This window comes from Zea mays, chromosome 1 (assembly GCF_902167145.1).
Source record: "Zea mays cultivar B73 chromosome 1, Zm-B73-REFERENCE-NAM-5.0, whole genome shotgun sequence".
Classification (NCBI taxonomy): Eukaryota; Viridiplantae; Streptophyta; class Magnoliopsida; order Poales; family Poaceae; genus Zea; species Zea mays.
In genome coordinates, this window is record NC_050096.1 from 21,820,383 (window position 1) to 21,839,123 (window position 18,741).

General features: G+C 47.5%; 2 protein-coding genes and 2 pseudogenes across 3 annotated transcripts; 2 read left to right on the forward strand and 2 right to left on the reverse strand.

Moving 5' to 3' along the window:
• On the reverse strand, positions 5,582-6,478 carry LOC103644490 (AP2 superfamily pseudogene; annotated as a pseudogene).
• On the reverse strand, positions 6,692-7,615 carry LOC103644491 (AP2 superfamily pseudogene; annotated as a pseudogene).
• Positions 9,643-12,620, forward strand: LOC100281926 (augmenter of liver regeneration). 2 transcript variants are annotated; one of them, XM_008677519.4, is made up of 7 exons: positions 9,643-9,972; positions 10,073-10,159; positions 10,431-10,478; positions 11,045-11,109; positions 11,734-11,811; positions 11,901-11,975; positions 12,113-12,620. In XM_008677519.4, exons 1-6 carry the CDS (start codon positions 9,799-9,801, stop codon positions 11,944-11,946), a joined length of 498 nt encoding a protein of 165 aa, XP_008675741.1. In that variant the 5' UTR covers positions 9,643-9,798; the 3' UTR covers positions 11,947-11,975; positions 12,113-12,620.
• Positions 12,621-13,474: 854 nt separating this feature from the next.
• LOC103632076 (uncharacterized) lies at positions 13,475-15,718 on the forward strand. Its single transcript, NM_001149236.2, has 3 exons — positions 13,475-13,791; positions 14,932-14,975; positions 15,195-15,718. Exons 1-3 carry the CDS (start codon positions 13,692-13,694, stop codon positions 15,375-15,377), a joined length of 327 nt encoding a protein of 108 aa, NP_001142708.2. The 5' UTR covers positions 13,475-13,691; the 3' UTR covers positions 15,378-15,718.
• Positions 15,719-18,741: the final 3,023 nt, after the last annotated feature.

Consider the following 18,741-nt stretch of genomic DNA (forward strand, 5'->3'; position numbering starts at 1 on the left):
TTGCAAAAACAAACCAAATGGTGGCAAAGGATGATCCATATATGCCAAATTGAATCAAAATAAATTTGAGTTTTTATTTTGAAGTGATATTGCACTTGTTCTAGTTGCTTTATGTTGTGTTGGCATAAATCACCAAAAAGGGGGAGATTGAAAGGGAAATGTGCCCTTGGGCCATTTCTAAAGTATTTTGGTGATTGAGTGCCAACACAAGTGCTTAAATGTGAATCTATGCCCATGGATGAACAAAGTGCAAATCAAGAGCAAAGGTATGTTTCTAAGTCTTAGTACATTGGTTTTGTGTACTAATATACTTGTCTAAGTATCAGAAACAGAATGAAGAAGAAAAGAGAAGAGTTGGCTGTGTACAGCCAAGAGGCTGTTTCGGTCTGGGGCACCGGACTGTCCGGTGGTGCACCGGACAGTGTCCGGTGCGCCAGGCTGCCTCGGGCGAAGTGGCCGCTCTCGGGAATTTGCCGACGGCGTATGGCTAAAATTCACCGGACTGTCCGGTGTGCATCGGACTGTCTGGTGAGCCAACGGTCGGCCGGGCCAACGGTCGGCCGCGCGATCTGCGCGGGACACGTGGCCGAGCCAACGGCTAGAAGGGGGCACCGGACTGTCCGGTGTGCACCGGACATGTCCGGTGCGCCAACGGCTCCCGCATCTGCAACGGTCGACTGCGCTGTTTAAGGAAGGAAATCGGGCACCGGACAGTGTCCGGTGTGCACCAGACTGTCCGGTGCGCCCGACGACAGAAGGCAAGAATGGCCTTCCAGAATTGTTCTCAACGGCTCCTAGCTGCCTTGGGGCTATAAAAGGGACCCCTAGGCACATGGAGGAGAAAAACCAAGTATTCCTACAACATTCCTAAGCACCAAGACATCGATTCCACGCATTTGGTTCATTGTGATAGCATCTAGAGCTCTTGTTGAGTTGTGAACTCATTGAGTTGTGTTGCGAGCTCTTGTTGCGACTTGTGTGCGTGTTGTTGCTCTGATTTTGAGTCTTGTGTGCGTTGCTAGTTTCTCCCTTACTCCGTATTTCTTTGTGAATCTTAAGTGTAAGGGCGAGAGGCTCCAAGTTGTGGAGATTCCTCGCAAACGGGATATTGAAAGGCAAAGCAAAACACCGTGGTATTCAAGTTGGTCTTTGGACCGCTTGAGAGGGGTTGATTGCAACCCTCGTCCATTGGGACGCCACAACGTGGAGTAGGCAAGCGTTGGTCTTGGCCGAACCACGGGATAAACCACTGTGTCATCTCTGTGTTTGATCTCTTGTGGTATTGTGTTTTGTTGAGACTCCTTTCTAGCCACTTGGCAATTATTGTGCTAACACTTAACAAGTTTTTGTGGCTATAAGGTTAAGTTTTCACAGGATCACCTATTCACCCCCCCCTCTAGGTGCTCTCACTCTCTGATAAGTCGCTCCAGCGTTTTTGAGGTCGAACGACATGGAGGTATAACAGAAAGCACCAAACGGAGTGATGAACGCCGTTTTTTCCTCGTCTTCTTTTGCCAAACTAATCTGATGATACCCGGAATAGCAATCTAAGAAAGACAGCACCGAACATCCGGCGGTAGAGTCCACCACCTGATCTATCCTCGGGAGCCCGAAGGGATCCTTCGGACAGTGTTTGTTGAGATCAGTATAGTCGACGCACATGCGCCAATCCACTTTATTCTTTTTGAGTACAAGAACAGGGTTGGCTAACCACTCAGGGTGTAATACTTCTCTAATAAATCCAGCCGCAACCAAGCAAGCTAACTCGGCGCGAATGGCCTCTCTCTTATCGGGCGTGAAACGACGTAGCTTTTGCCGGATCGGCCTCGCCTGGGGATAAACCTTCAACTTGTGCTCGGCCAGTTCTCTTGGGACTCCCGGCATATCCGCAGGTTGCCATGCGAATACATCTCGGTTATCTTGCAGGAACTGGACGAGCGCGCTTTCCTATTTGTTGTCCAAGCTGGAGCTGATGATGGCTGTCTTGCGCTCATCAGCGAACCCTAGGTTGATTCGCTTGGTTTCTTCAGTCGGCCGCATAGAGGTCGCGGCCTGAGCTTCGTTTGCCGGTACGGCGAGGTCCTCCTCAGGCTTAGAGTTCGCCAGTGTAGAAGGGACCGTTGACGGCTTGGTGGTGAGAGTCGCTTGGATGGCCACTCGGAAGCATTATGCGGCGCCTTGGAAGTCGGCGCGCACAGTTATGATCCCTTGCGGTCCTGGCATCTTCAGTGTCATGTATGTATAGTGCGGAATGACCATGAATTTGGCCAATCCCGGCCTTCCGATGATGGCGTTGTACCCGCAGTCGAAATTTGCCACTTCAAACCTCAGGAACTGAGTTTTGTAGTTCTCCGGAGTTCCGAAGGTGACCGGCATGTAGATGTGGCCCAGCGGGTATTCCCCCTCCGTCGGCACGATGCCGAAGAAAAGAGTGTCCGACTTGAGGAGCTCTTTGAGGTGAGCCCCCAAGCCTTGGAGCGTCCGGGGGAAGGTGACGTTGATGCTGCTCCCCCCGTCCACTAGCACCTTCTTCACCCGGCTCTCTCGGATCACCGGATCAACGAGGAGCGGGTATTTGCCTGGATGGTCGAAGTTGAGCCATTGATCTTCCCGAGTGAAGGTGATCGGGTGCTCTGACCACCGGTATGGGGCGGGAGGACCGGTGGTCGCCACCAGTATCTGGCGGTCGTTGAGCTTTTGTTGTCTCTTGTTCTCCTGCGACCCATGTCCGCCGAAGATGACGTTGACCTCCCTGTCGACGCGTGGGAAAGCTCCTCCTCCTCCCTCCTCCGGCTGATGAGGTTGTCGCGGTTCATCCGGTCCTCCCCTCGGCGGAGGAGGAGGTAGAGGTTGGAAGGGTCGGCCATGCCCAACGGAGTGCTTGAAGTCCCAGCAGTTGCGAAGAGTGTGGCGCATGTCCTTGTGGTATGGGCACTGGGCATCGAGGATGTCGTCCAGCGTGCGCTCGCCTCCGCGAGGTCCTCCTCGGGCGCGAGAGGCAGGCGGTCCGGCGGCGTGTACTTCTTCGCGAGGCCTCTTCTCCCAGCGTTTGTCGGGTGGCTGGTTCGCGTCGCGTCGTGGTGCCGTCGGTGCAGGCTTTGCTCCTCCGATGAGGTCCTGAGCTCGCTCGTCGGCGGTGATGTAGAGGTCGGCTTCCCGGAACAGCTCCTCGGAAGTAGTCGGCGCCTTCTGTAGTATGGCTCGGACGAAAGCCGAGTCGTTGGATCCTCTATAGAAGTCCTCAATCACGGTCGCCTCTGTGACCTCGGGGATGCGATTTCTCATGGTCTGGAACCTTTTGAGGTACGACCGGAGAGTCTCATCCCCCCGGCGCTTGATGGATTTGAGGTCCCATGGTTGCGCTGGCTTATCGGAGAGGGACTGGAAGTTGGCGGTGAAACGTCGACTGAAGTCTCCCCAGTCGTCGATGCAGTGTCGGGGTAGATGTCGTAGCCACTATAGCGCATCTTGTCTAAGGACGATGGGCAGATACGCGGTCATAACGTCCTCGGATGCTCCGGCAGCCCGAGCAGCGGTGGTGTAGACGGCTAGCCAACCCCCTGGATCCTGCTTAGGCTCATATTTGTCGACATTGGATACCTTGAAGTTGGGAGGCCATTGGATGGCCCTAAGGCGCGGAGTAAGTGCGGACACTCCGCACGTGTCCTCCTGTCGTCGGGGACGATGTCTGTCCCGGGGAGGGGAGTTGTGATTGTGGTTCCTCGACCGTCCCCGGATGGTTCCGCCAGTTGAGGCTGTTGCTGACTCAGTCCTGGTGGCCTGGCTCTGAGTCGGGATGCCATGATCCCGGTCGTACTCCTCCCGACGGCGAATCTCGTTCTCATGCCGCCGTTCGCGCGAAGCATTGATGGAGCTTCGCGCGTCTCGGCGACTGTTGATGGTGTGTCGTAGATCGTTCGGCGGGTGAGCAAGCGGTAGAAGATGGTTGGCTGCCTGGGTGAACAGGCGTCGGTATCCCTCGGCGTCGGGAGTCCGAGGAAGTCCATCAGCTATCCGAGCTAGTACCCCTCCGACTTCGCTTGGCGTGTTCATAGCTCGGGCGAAGTCGGGATTCAGGTTGCGCCCGAAGAGCGGATTCTCCCGGCGTTGCCTTGCGTCTTGCTCGGCCTGTTCCTGAGCCCGCCGGCGATCACGTCGTCGGGAGTTCCTTCGTTCTCTGAAGACGCGTTCTTCTGAAGTTTCTCCTATCTCCGAGACCTCGTCTCGTGAGACAGGCTGCTCCGGATCCCGTTCTCCGGCCGCGTGATGTCGTCGAACGTTCCTGCGCCGGTTCCTCCGTCGGCGGGATTCTCGTTGAGGCGGTTCTTCTCCGGGCGCGGTCGGCTCGTCGTCAGAGACGGTGGGCGACTCCACTCTCCCGATGAAGAGGATGTCGGGGTAGAATGGTGCTGCTGTCGTGGCGACTTTCTTTCCGTTCTCTTTTGAGGCCAGAGGAACGGAAGGAACGACTTGTTTTTCCCTGGTCTCCTTCTTCCTCGCGATCCGTGTCCATTCTTTTGTCGGGGAAGTAGACAGCGGAGTCTTCCGGGTCAGTGAACTCTCGGCCCCCGGCTTTCCGAAGACGATCTTTTTCCGAAGAGCCGGAGGTTGCGCCTCTCCGGCATTTTCGGGGTTTGTTGGAGGAGACTTCTTTTCCGGCGGATCCGCGATACGGTGTAGAATTCCCTCTTCATCCGCTACAGATGAGATTGTCCCAAAGCAGAATACGGATCCGGGACGCATGGTGATCTTGCTGTTGAAGGTGACGGCCATTGAGCTAGCTTGGATCGTCGACACACCCCCTACCTGGCGCGCCAGCTGTCGGTGTTTTGGGTCCGACCGCACACCTGGGGTGGCCCCTCAAGGTGTTTTTAGGAGTAGGACGGTGTCGACGACTGTAGCAAAATGGTTCGTGCCGATCACACGAGGGACAGTGGACAAGATTTACAGGTTCGGGCCGCTTAGAGATGCGTAACACCCTACGTCCTGGTGAGTATGTGTACGCGGTTACAAGAGGGCTCTCTGGATTGAAAACACAGAGAGTTGAGGTGGGTGGCTAAATAAGATAGGGTCGATCGTTCTGAAGGGGTGCCCCCTAGGCCTTATATACTCGACCATGGGGCAGTACATGTGGATATGATAACAACAAGTAGCTAAAAAGTGGTGAACCTCTTGAGTTTATCCCTACGTAACCCTCGCCGACTTATCCTCGCATGGCTCCGTTGCATGGGGGCTTCAGCGCGGGAAAGTCGGGCCTCTGTTGCGATTTACTTGCTCGACGTCATGGGCCACCCGAGCTTGCACCAATCCGGTATCACGTCGCTTTGCCTTGTTGGTTGTTTCTCCCCAGGCCCACGAAGGAATGACCTCATGATTTATTGGGCCCTTGGGCCTTTCGTGAGGTTTTTCACTCCTCTAGTGGACCCGGGGGATATCTATCCCCCACACCTCCCTCGACGCCGTCTCAGCACACCCCTGTACCTCGGCTTCGCCGGCGCGCCCGCCGCCGCCGCTTTCCTCTTGCTACCGCCGGCAACCCTCCCCGTGGGCGACGTGGCATTACAGCGCGGGCGGTGCTCCTTCATGTGTATTTCCATGACGAACTTACGCGGCCTCGCCGCCGCTTCAACACCACCACCGGCGTCAGCCTCGTCGCTGGAGGAGAACGTGGAGAGGGTTTCTGCGGCAGCGTGGTGGAGACCGGCGACCCCACCACCGGCTGGGACTCGTCGGCAGCGAAGGAGTGCTCGTCCACGGCGTGCAGCGACGACGCCGGTAGCGGGACACGATCATCAGACGTCGCGGGGAAGTTGGTGATCGCCGACGGCCCACGAAGCCGACGCGTCTCGCTGTCGTACCTCCTGGCCGCCTCCTCGGCGGTGTCGAACATGCCTAGCCACATCTGCTTGCCCTTCCGGTCGCGGGTCCTAGCCACGTACCTCCCTCGACGTCGTCTCAGCACGCCCCTGTACCTCGGCTCTGCCGGCACACCCGCCGCCGCCGCTTCAGCACTGCCACCAGCGTCAGCCTTATCGCTGGAGGAGAACGTGGAGAGGGTTTCTGCGGCGGCTTCCACGGGTTTCGGCAGCGGCGTGGTGGAGACCGGCGACCCCACCACCGGCTGGGACTCGTCGGCAGCGAAGGAGTGCTCGTCCACGGCGTGCAGCGACGGCGCCGGAAGCGGGACACGATCATCAGACGTCGCGGGGAAGTTGGTGATCGCCGATGGCACGCGGAGCCGACGCGTCTTGCTGTCGTACCTCCTGGCCGCCTCCTCGGCGGTGTCGAACGTGCCTAGCCACATCCGCTTGCCGTTCCGGTCGCGGGTCCTCGCCACGTACCTCCCTCGACACCGTCTCAACATGCCCCTGTACCTCGGCTCCGCCGGCGCGCCCGCCGCCGCCGCTTTCCTCTTACCACCGCCGGCAACCCTCCCCGTGGGCGCCGTGGCATTGCAGCGCGGGCGGTGCTCCTCCATGTGTATTTCCATGATGAACTTACGCGGCCCCGCCGCCGCTTCAGCACCGCCACCGGCGTTAGCCTCGTCGTTGGAGGAGAACGTGGAGAGGGTTTATGCGGCGGCGTCCACGGGTTTCAGCGGCGGCTTGGTGGAGACCGGCGACCCCACCACCGGCTGGGACTCGTCAGCAGCGAAGGAGTGTCCGTCCATGGCGTGCAGCGACGGTGCCGGAAGCGGGACACGATCATCAGATGTCGTGGGGAAGTTGGTGATCGCCGACGGCCCGCGGAGCCGACGCGTCTCGCTGTCGTACCTCCTGGCCGCCTCCTCGGCGGTGTCGAAGGTGCCTAGCCACATCCGCTTGCCCTTCCGGTCGTGGGTCCTCGCCACGTACCTCCCTCGACGCTGTCTCAGCACACCCCTATACCTCGGCTTCGCCGGCGCGCCTGCCGCCGCCGCTTTCCTCTTGCCACCGCCGGCAACCCTCCTCGTGGGCGCCGTGGCATTACAGCGCGAGCGGTGCTCCTCCATGTGTATTTCCATGACGAACTTACGCGGCCCCGCCGCCGCTTCAGCACCGCCACCGGCGTCAGCCTCGTCGCTGGATGAGAACGTGGAGAGGGTTTCTGCGACGGCGTCCAAGGGTTTCGTCGGCGGCGTGGTGGAGACCGGCGACCCCACCACCGGCTGGGACTCGTCGGCAGCGAAAGAGTGCTCTTCCACAGCGTGCAGCGACGGCGCCGGAAGCGGGACACGATCATCAGACGTCGCGGGGAAGTTGGTGATCGCCGACGGCCCGCGGAGCCGATGCGTCTCGCTGTCATACCTCCTGGCCGCCTTCTCGGCGGTGTCGAACGTGCCTAGCCACATCCGCTTGCCCTTCCGGTCGCGGGTCCTCGCCACGTACCTCCCTCGACGCCGTCTCAGCACGCCCATGTACCTCGGCTCCGTTGGTGCGCCCGCCGCCGCCGCTTTCCTCTTGCCACCGCCGGCAACCCTCCTCGTGGGTGCCGTGGCATTGCAGCGCGGGCGGTGCTCCTCCATGTGTATTTCCATGACGAACTTACGTGGCCCCGCCACCGCTTCAGCACCGCCACCGGCGTCAGCCTCGTCGCTGGAGGAGTCCGTGGCGCGCGGTCGTTGTAGAAGACACATACTAGTTATTAGATAAGTACTCTATCTTTTTCTGTCTGTGCTTACTCAAACAAGAGAACTGGCCTTTCGATTGTGGTGTCATCACTGATGAAGATAGAGTCCAGAACCATGAACACCACACACAATGGGCTGAACATTACAGGGTATGATGGGCCTTTCCTAGATACAGCCCACGAGTTGAGGCTGTATTTAAGTGCCGTTACAAGTGCCCCTGCACCCAATATGTTGCAATGTCAGAATTGCCACTCATCTCGAAACTATAACTGTTTGCACGACAAGTTATCATCAGTGCTTATTGTAAAAAAACGTAGAGACAAATTACTGAGTAGACCATGGTCAGAAGGTTTATATCCTATACTATATTCTAGGTGTTCTTGTCCCTCCGAAGTAAAAGACTCCAGCAAGTGTTGTCTGAAACCCTCCAACCAAGCATATTGCCATGAATGACCAATATTTGTACGGATATACCTTGACAACCTTCGACTGGAACCACATATGAAAACAGAAAAAAAAACTACATTATGATTCACAAGAAAAAGAAAAGAAAGATACATTGTGAGCTAATTAAAACGGCTTAAAATTAAATTAAACATGGTAACAAATGATGGGCACCAAATTAAGCACAACTACCTAAGGGGGTGTTTGGTTTCTAGGGACTAATTATTAGTCCCTCAATTTTATTCCATTTTAGTCCCTAAATTACTAAATATAGAAACTAAAACTCTATTTTAGTTTCTCTATTTTAACAATTTATGAACTAAAATAGAATAAAATAGAGGGACTAATGTTTAGTCCCTACAAACCAAACACCCCCTAAATCAGGTACCAGCAGGCAAGCATGAAGCTGTTGCCTGCCAGCAAGATTGTTCCACGTAGCCGATGATGGCTCGCAGCATCCACGGCACCGACGTGCTCTTCGCTGTGATGGTGAAGAATAAGGACGTTCCATAGATGCAGAATCTTTCCCTGTTCGTCCATCCTCAACAACGAGGGCTGACTAGCTGGCTCCAATTGATCGATTTGCTATGGACTGTATGCTCTCCAACAGTTTCTCCGACGGTCACATCTGGTCCAATCGCTACACACAGTGTGGCTTATCTGCAATAAAAAAAGTAGTCAAATTGACAAGACGACGATAATTCATAAGACAATATTTACTTGGAACCAAATTCTTTAGTTCATCTAGAGGTGGCAATGAGCTATAAAATTTAAGTATTGGATTGGATTAGGATCAGACTCTATTCTTATTTATTTTTAAACTAAAGTGTCTAATTTACTGTGAAGAAAGATTTAGATTGTGATCCATTACCACTCGTTACCACCCCTAAGGTCATACAGTGCTCTGATTGAGCTCAATCCTATGTACAAAGCCGATGCACAGGTCAACTCATTGAAGTTGTTTAGCTTCTCCTGAACTTTGTCTGTGCCAACAAATTCAACCGAGACACGCTTTTGGCTTGCCGAGAAGACAGACATCTCATCTGAACACAGTGCGACAAAGCATGTAATCAGGGTCATTACGAAGGAAATCCAACAAACTGCAACAATGTTTGCACAAGTATTTCTACTCTGCTGAAAGGGAGTGAACATTGCCGGATCAAAGGAAATGTGAAGACGATGACGACGACAACAACTTGCCTTTCGCATGAGATCCCATGATCACGCGCAGTTTGTTTTAGCTTTTTTGACGAGTTTTTTTAGAATTAAAGAGAATCTAAGTATTATTAGAATTATATGCTAAAGAAGACGAAGAAACTCATAGAGTTTATAATATAAAAATTAATGGATTTCTATTATCGCTATAACTTTATATTAATTTTGAACGGATTTTTATCGAAATGATCATTATAAAAACAGAGCGAAAAGATGATATTTTATAGTTCACATCGGTTTCTGACGGTCAGAATATAAAGGGTTTTTTAAATTGATGCCCTTCGTTTTAAAACCTGAAACAAACACGGCCCACGTGGTCACGTCCACCGATTTGGAAAAAGAAACAGTATGGCACCCACTGAATTTTTTCCCACCGATTTTACTGTGCTTCCTTCCTTCGCACCCCGCCTCGGCCGGCGTCGCCACGCGCACCCCGCCTCATCCATCCACCAATCCACCGCCTTTCGCAGGATTGCGCTTGCTACCCCGGGTCCCCACCACACGCACGCGAGCCCGCGGCCACCACCTCGATGCCACTGACGGGCTGGAATCCGCTGGCGCCCGTCCTCCAGACCGTCGCCGCTTTCTCCCGCCACATCCTCATCGCCCCCGACGCCGGGCTCGACGACCACCGCCTCCGCCCCCTTCTAGCGCTCTCCCTCTCCCCGCCTTCGCCGGCACCACCGCAACCGGAGGTCCGGAAGGCAAGTCGTTTTTCTCCGTCCTCCGCTCCGAATCCGATGTCGTCTTCTGTGTGGTTTGATGGGGGGAGGTGATTGGTGAGGGTTTCGAGTGAATGCGCAGGAGAAGAAGGATGCCAAGGAGGCGCCACTGACGAAGGAGGAGGTCGGCCGGGCCACGTGGATGCTGCTTCACACCATCGCAGCGCAGGTGCTCGAGCTCGATCTATTACTGTACTGAGTAGCTTAATGAAGCACAAAACTAGCTTAGCATTTGCCTTAATCTGACAATGCTATTATACTGTCTCACGTTACAGAATGATCAAAATGCAATGGAGAGAAAAATGCTATCCATGTACCATAGCACATTTACTATTACAAAGATTGATTAGTATACTTGTGGGATGTGGGCAGAGACTGATTTTTATATATATATATTTGATTTTCGTTTGGATCTCATCAACTATGTGACTTGCTTTCAGTTCCCTGACGAACCTACGAGGCAACAAAGACGGGATGCAAAGGAGTTGGTAAGCGCACGAGACAACCCTATTAACTTTCTTTATAATTTGAATACCTGGGACTTGGGAAACCAAAATGTTGTTGTGAAGAGGTTTGAAGACTTTCTGCAACTGTAATTTACTCTCATGGTTTAGTACTAGATATCACAATTTGTAAATGTGAAAACGCTGGTAGCTACTTCCTGAAAATTACAGAGAATAACTTTCATGATCTGAGTACATTTATAAAATCTTCCATGGGTGACACTCTAATCCTTTATTATCTTTCTTATTCCCAACTTAGGCGGGTTAGTGTGAGGTGCACATGGTCTAGCATGCTTCTAATGGCAAATTTAGAAAGAAAAAAAAATCATAAACTATGTGTTATCAGACTACCACTAAATCCATCAGGAATAGTAAGCTGAAAACATTTTTTAGGAGGGACTGGAACTGGACCACCAGAGTAATTAGACTTAGCATGTTCACAAGACAAATGGAAACATTTTTTCCCCTGAAAGTTTGTACTTTCTCTACGTCAAACATTTTTATTGCTTGATATGCACACAAAAATAACATTACTGCTGGTCGCTGCTCAGATGCATATAATCTCGAGACTATATCCTTGCAAAGAATGTGCTGATCACTTCAAGGAAGTTTTGAAGTAAGCATTTCTCACCAACAACTTGGATAAATACTTGTAATATCAATTTTAATTGCTTGATTCCTTGATGTTTCTTTGTGTTACAACTTACAAGTATTCTCTCTGTGAAGTGGTCACATGGTTCCCTTGACAGTTTGCTGCTTTATAATATGATGCAAAATAGCACATATTAGCTACGAACTCTTGCTACTTTCTGCAGTTTGAGATCTGTGCATGAATCTTAGTTTCTGGTGCTCTGAAGTCATGGGTTTGGCTGGTAGCCTGATACAGTATACACCTATTTATTAAGTGTTTACACAGTTTTTTGTCCATATGATGCACAGGGTGAGTAAGCTCTTTTTTTTTAATAAGGAATGTGTAAGCTCTTTACATGCTCATCTATTGATGACTTGAATATAACAATGAATCACAATGATTGTTTGTGTTTATATTTGTGAAGGTTCATGTTGTTAATATCTGATACGGAAACATGGCTGAGTTGCGTGTTATTTTATCTAACTTTTGGTTATCTGAAAGTTTATGTAGAGGACAGCCCTCTCATTCATCAGGCTGAATATATCATAGTTCAGTGATAGCAATAATTCTTGAAAACTAAACTGACTTAACTGTGTTGTACTTCTGTAGAGCAAATCCTGTGCAGGCAGGATCTCAGGCTGATTTCTCCCAGTGGTTATGTTATGTCCATAACGTGGTTAATCGAAGGTGAGTCCATACAGCCAACTTTGTGCAGTTGTTTATTGTTGCCTTTGAAATCCTCTAAGGCATTGCAAGTGTTGAATATGTTTATATAGAATCATAGGAAAAGTAAGGTCTCAGGGCCAAAAAGAGGAAAACTGAGGCACACCCTTTTACTCCTACAATAAGGGGTATGTCAGTATATGTTCATAAGTGTGGATGTTTCCATTCTAATACCATGATTTGCAGAATCTTGAGCTTCTGGAATCCCCTGACGAGCTTGTTCTTATGTATTTCCTATCTGATCGGTCTGTGTTTTTTCTTGCAGCCTTGGGAAGCCAATATTTCCCTGCCAAAGAGTAACTGCACGTTGGGGTAAACTGGATTGTCCTGAGCGCTCGTGTGATCTAGAAGGCAGCATCGACATCATGCCAAACCGATGACATGGCCAAGAAATCGCTTGAACTTTCTACCCGTAGATGATTTCATTTCAATACCACTCATTGATGAGCACTTGAGCAATACCAGGGAGATAAGAAAGAGAATTCAGGACTCCGTGCTGACATAGCAGGGCGTCCATATGCTTCTGTATCTTTGGCGTTGGACCGTTGTAGTAAAAGATATGAATGTCTCGTGATATTTGTACTTGTCTATGCCTAGTCTGATGTCTGACGACTCTTCCATAACCCATACCAGTCCGTGCAGATTTTCATTTTTGTGCAACCGTCTTATGTCTGAGCAGTTTTTTTATAATATCACAGGAGTCAGAAGTGTACTCCCCTTTCGAGGGTAGGAAGATGTGTCGTCCTTTCTAATACTTAAATTTCTGTATCACAGGAGTCAGAAGTGTACTCCTTTCTATATAGAATTCTGGAAAACAAGATGCTGATGACACTTCTACTAGGATGGATCCATATACTTATTAGGATGTTAAATATCTGATCTTTTTTCAATTGCGAATAAATATGATAGCTATATAAATTTATATTCTTGTTTTTAGCATTGAGTTTATTCATAAAAAATAAGCTTTAAATTCGTTTTATATCTTTTTTAAATAATCGGCATAAAATTTGGATACAGATTTAAATTTTCAACTTTTTTTTGTTGTTGAGAGAAAATAATGCATAAAAATTATACAAAATTTTATTCTGGTCTTTATAATATGTTTAACAACATGATTAAAGATCAACATCTAATTTTACGCACAACTATGTTAAAAATTAATAGGGTGTTTGGTTTGAGGAATGAGCTAGTCTATCATCTTCTCACTCCTCACTATTTTTGTTTGGTTTGTGGAATGGAATGAGTTGATCCATCACCACCTCATTCCTCATAGTTAATTAGTTAGTACTAATATGAGGAATTAGGTCATCCCACCAAATTTGATGAATGAACCTATGATGCATTATCTTAATTTGGATGTATTGGATGTAGTGATTCTTTAAATCAAACACCAGATAAATCTATGATATAATTTGGATATTTAGGATCCATCCGTATCTACAACTGCCGAAATTAGTAATTGGTAATGGGTAAAAAAAGGAATGCGACAGCCGAAATTAGAAAGTGAGGAGCAACACCTGCAGACTGCAAGCATGGCCATCAATGCGAGCAAGTGCCGGGCGATGGCAGGAATGCATGGAGGCCACCTTCCTCGTTTTTCCAGGCCATTTTTCTGCAGCTCCTCGTTGTTGACGATGACATAAATTCTCCCGTCTTATCACATCATTTTTTTAAAATCCGCATGCTGACATCTAGCAGTAATGCTAATGGAGGCGCATCACGCAGGGACGTCTCCCTATCTTAAGAAGAGGAGCTGCAGGAAGCCAAAGGAAACGAAGCATAGCCGTAGAAGCATTTCACAAGTCTTGAAGGGATTGTGCTTGCTGCTTGCATAGTGGTAGGAGATGGAGCGTCCATCTGTGCTGATTTTGCTGATATTTGCATTTGCTGGAGGAAATCTGCTCGTGGGCATCGCCTCTAACGCAAGAAGCATCAAGAACACAGGTACACCGTACCGGTCGGTTCCTGTTTTTGCCCCTTATCACTTTCTTCGTGCACCTCCTGTTCTTTTTCTTCTTTCTCGCCAGTTTTCTGGAGCCAAGCCGTGACTGATAATTCCAGGCTTGTAGCTTGAGCAATTATCTCGCCCTGCGACCCTGCGTTCATGATATAGTGCTGAAAGTTTAAATGAGATCCGATATTGTACTCAGGACTAAAAAGAAAAGAAGATAACGACCAAATCATCGGCTGATATTGATAGCTCGTATAGACAAAGGCTAGTTCTTTCCTTCTCTTTTGAGTGGTTTTCTCTTCAAGCAAAAATATACCACTGGAAAAAGGTCTCCAAAAGCTACCCCCACGAGCCCTGTAGTGTTTTTTTAATAAATCGTAGTACACGCCTGTATACATGTACGTTGCAATAAAATTGCTTCAGGCTGCCCGCACTGGGCGACGCCAAATGCCTATGCTAGGGAATCAGGATGAAATATTTTTTAAGTAGAAATTTACGGTTCCACGAGTGGTGGATATCCTCAGCAGTTCACTTTAACAATTTCTATTTACTGAGCAAACATTACACAACAAACCTACATGTATATATGCACGAAAAAAAGGACTTGGTGCCTGTCTTTTTTTTCAAAAAGTAGGATGTGATTTGGCCCAGCGCAGTTTTCAATAATGCTAGTAGTACACCTTAACTATCGATACCTCGTGTATTATGTTGTTCATGACCATGGCATTATTGACGTCAAATCAGATCCAATCTCACTAAATCTGTACTCTACGAAATTTTTTGCTACCTATTGATCAAAGATTATGGAACTTTAATCCTAGAATACGTGCACCTCTTAATTGATTGAGTACTCTACCTGGTGCACAACCGTTTCACCGTACTTCCGACAGTTCTCTCTCTCTCTCTCTCTCTCTCTCCTATTTGGTGAAGGAAAACCTACTAGCTTTTTACAGAATGCGATGTAACCGTACACACGTCCGACAATTGTAGGCGTGGTATGTATGATTGGTTAGTCTGCTTTTTTTTCTTTCTGTCAGCATCTTTTTATTGAGCAATTGGCGAGATTATATTTAGGAGTTGGGGTATATATGGCCCGTGGGCCTATTGCTGACATTTAGCTGAATTCCTTGTAGATCCAGGACATGGAAGCATAGATCTAAACGACAGGAAACTGAAGGTATGTTGTGTGCTCTCGAACAGCGTATCGCACACATCGGCAGAAGCATATACACGGCCAGAAGAGAGTCCATTTAGTTAACTGAAATATATTACCTCAGTGGCTAGTGTTTGCCTTATCAGTAATTAATTCTTTTTGACAGTAGTATCTTTTTACCTAGAGACGGCTACCACCTATTTCCATCAAGTTCTTAAGTGACTTTCCATGTATCATTTTCAGGAACGATATACTTTTACCATCCGAAAGACAAGGGGCCTGGAAAATGTCAGGACGGACGACTACCAACCCGTTGACCCGAGCCCAAGCTCCAAAGCCACGATCAGGCCAGGTCCAATTGAGCATGGAGCTCCGCTTCTTCCTTATGTACCGCGGTACCCGCCGCCGCCGCCTGCCTCCTGTTGAATCCCCTGGATCCCCTTTCAGGCTTTCACTTGGATACATCTGGTCGTCAAAATCTGCTGTCATACTTTTATTAAGGTCACTAGTGTGACCATATATGTATCAAATATAAGTGTGTTACTGTTACCAATACCATATTGCTTGAGTGCTGCATGTTTTACTATGTTTCGCGAAGTGGTGAATGGTTGTCAAGGGCCCAAAGAGTTTGAAGAACTCATCCTTGATGGCCTCAACTATCATGCTTGGGCATCATTTGCCAAATTTAAAAGAAAGTGCTCATGAAAGCTAAGATATGAATTGTACTTCAACCTTCAATCTAACATGATACCGGTGGTTGGTGGTTTAAATCATGGTTCATACTGAATCACATAACACCATTTCTCTTTTTACGTGAAGATCATTTTGTTAGATGATTTACTTTCGAGTAATATTCAAATGATCCACTTTGAGATTTGATATAATCTCATTATTATTGACATCATATTTATTGATGTTGTGATATGTTCAAGCTCATGCGTAATCTCATTATTATTGACATCATATTTATATGATATAATATGCTTCTATGGTGCATCTATTTGATGACCTAAAGCGTGTCATTCTGACAACACGAGACCATTAAGTAATAATGTCTCAAGCTTGAGCACATTAGCCTCTACACTACTGAATTTATCAAATGTGCTTATAGTGATGAATGTTTGTCTTGGTATTCAAAATGATATCCATAATGTTTGTCTTGGTATTCAAAATGATATGATGAATGTTTGTCTTGGTACTGCACGTGCAAGTTTCCCTATGATTTTAGTACGTGAGAATCCATAAAAGATTTCCCACGCATATATTGGGTATGTTTTCCCAATCTCACCATTGTAGCTTACATGTATGGGCACACAGAAAATTGGGGATCTATGTGAGAATTCATTTTTTCGTCGATCATTAAGTATTTAGAATCTCTTTGTAATAATCTATTTATGGCCCTACACTAGCTTGAATCATGAGGTTTTCTAGACATTATGGGGAGATTAGAGTACCAAAAATAATACCAGGAAATTATAAGAAATGTGGTAAGCATTCAGGCTCAGGATTACGTACTAAAACTGAACCTTTGGGTTTGAATGATTTGCAAGAAGTTGTAAATTAACTGCCATGTGCATTTACTATAAGGTGCCACTCAAATTAATCCTATGTGCAAGTGCCAGAAATAGTGGTTAAATGGAAAACCACTCAACTCCCTATTGCAACACGGTTGTAAATAAGAGGGGGGAAAACCACTCAACTCCCTATTGCAACACGGTTGTAATTCGCTCCCATAAGGAGTCAAACTGAGGACCTGAGGAGTGCTACTCAGACCACCTAACCAACTCGGATAGAGACCATTTCGCCTTTGGTAAAATACCGAGGAGTCTTTTAATCGTTGCTTTACTATGTGTTTACTTTTAATCAATTTAGTTCAACCATTTATATTTCTAGAATAGTCATGCTATAGGATTGGCATTTATGATGCAACACATTTTTGGCACATCATTAGGCACTCTTATAAAATTAGTCTTATGATCAGGATTTAATTTGTGAAGGAAAAATTAGAGAAGTCCAATTCACTCCCCCTTTTGAACATCTTGATCTTTTCTATTAGTATCGGAGCCTCATGCTCACTAGCTAGACTTAACTGCCTTGAGTTGATATAATAATAGAAAAAGTTCAATTCACGATACGAGGAATACTATTTAGACCATTTAACCAACTTAGTTAGAGACGCTCTTAAGACGACTCTATACGAGTATGATTGTTAGTGAGAGAAGCCACAGCCTATCGGAGTATCCTCAACCTACAATATTGTTGAGATGTAAATCATCTCTGATCAAGTGACAAATGTAGTGCCGTCAGGTGGCAGTTTTGATTGTGACAAATCAACTTTCCATTTGACTCTCTGTTCTGAATTTCTCATCCATTCAACTCAATTATTAATTTTACTAGCTACCGGAGAATAGACAGTAAGAAGGCATGATTACCTATCATGAACTAGTCATATAGGGCGCAATAACTGATATCATGTTGAATTATAGATGTTACTAGCCACCTATATGATGCAATCTTCCAGTTCCATAGAGCTGGTTGTTAGGATCTCTAGGATTGCTTTTAACTTAAGCTCGGACAAGCAGAACAAGCTAATTGCGATGGTTTCAATTAGTGGCCTCTTCCTTTCAAGCTTTTCTCAATTGTCGTTCCACTGACAAAGACTCGCCACACGATGACACGTCTCTCTCTCTGTGTGTGTGTGTTGATAGGATTTATTAAACTATTATATATCAAAAGAAAATTTGACCAAATTGACTTTATGCCAAAGAAGTACGTTTCTACACAAAGGCTCCGTTTAGGTAGAAAGTGAGTGTATCTTAAGTATAAAGGAAGTACAATGAGCATGTAAACTACCTCATCTTGAGCTTAGAAAAAAACACGTTGATTCACATGTTGAGAAAAGAATGAAAAATTGTCATCAACTTGGATAAAGCTTGAATGACATGAGACCTAATCACCAAGCATCACTTGCAACAACTCTGATTACCATCATGACATGTACGTTCCTTCTGTTTCAAGGTATACCACCATTAGCATTCTAGTTAGATCGGACAAACCCCATGCATTACAGAATCTTTAAACCATGAAGCATGCAATTGGTAATCAACTATCGCTAGGGACTGGGACATAATTGCCTCTCCACTGACAACCTCCATCAGAATTCAGAACTGCAGAATGAACCAGCTTCAGAAGGCTCTCTTGGTTTCTGGGTGCTGACTGACCGAATCGTGCTTTATTGGTGACCCTTGCCTTCATTGATGGTCCTATTACTACTAACTAACTAGATCACTATCATTATTATCAGACAACTCTGATGGATGAGCACCGATGTTGAAACTCAGCAATCAGCAGTCGCTGCTGGGTGACACCTCAGCTAATGCTGACGCTTGTCGAAGTGAAAACCTGATGGTTTTGCTGTTGTTTCCTTCAACAGTGTTCTAAGTATTTGGACATAGCCACATAAGTTGTTAAGAAGCTGTTGTTGCAGTGCACAGTTTGTCTTTTTTTTATGTAGAATAGCCACTGGTCGCTTGTTGTACTATTTAGACATTTCTCCAATAGCTTTAGTTACATCGGTCTATCAGGCCTTGAGTCCAAAGTAGTTTCTTGAACAGTTTACATCGCGGATCCTTTGCACGATGCATCATTTTAAATAACACCGTCCTGCGTCTTGAAATGAAGTATGTTTTCACTCTCATGTTCATGTTGCTTGTCCACCCAAATCCTTGTAGAATACGAATTCCAGTATCCAAAAAGGAAATGTACTGCAGCTTTGAATCGGACGATATCT

Bases quoted from the DNA above. Each gene is read 5' to 3' on its own strand.
- LOC100281926 (XM_008677519.4), top strand. From the start codon at position 9,799: ATGCCACTGACGGGCTGGAATCCGCTGGCGCCCGTCCTCCAGACCGTC. The intron at 10,479-11,044 runs GTAAGCGCACGA...GTCGCTGCTCAG, and splicing joins GACGGGATGCAAAGGAGTTG to ATGCATATAATCTCGAGACT. The intron at 11,812-11,900 runs GTGAGTCCATAC...ATGTTTATATAG, and splicing joins CATAACGTGGTTAATCGAAG to AATCATAGGAAAAGTAAGGT.
- LOC103632076 (NM_001149236.2), top strand. From the start codon at position 13,692: ATGGAGCGTCCATCTGTGCTGATTTTGCTGATATTTGCATTTGCTGGA. The intron at 13,792-14,931 runs GTACACCGTACC...AATTCCTTGTAG, and splicing joins AAGAAGCATCAAGAACACAG to ATCCAGGACATGGAAGCATA. The intron at 14,976-15,194 runs GTATGTTGTGTG...TATCATTTTCAG, and splicing joins TAAACGACAGGAAACTGAAG to GAACGATATACTTTTACCAT.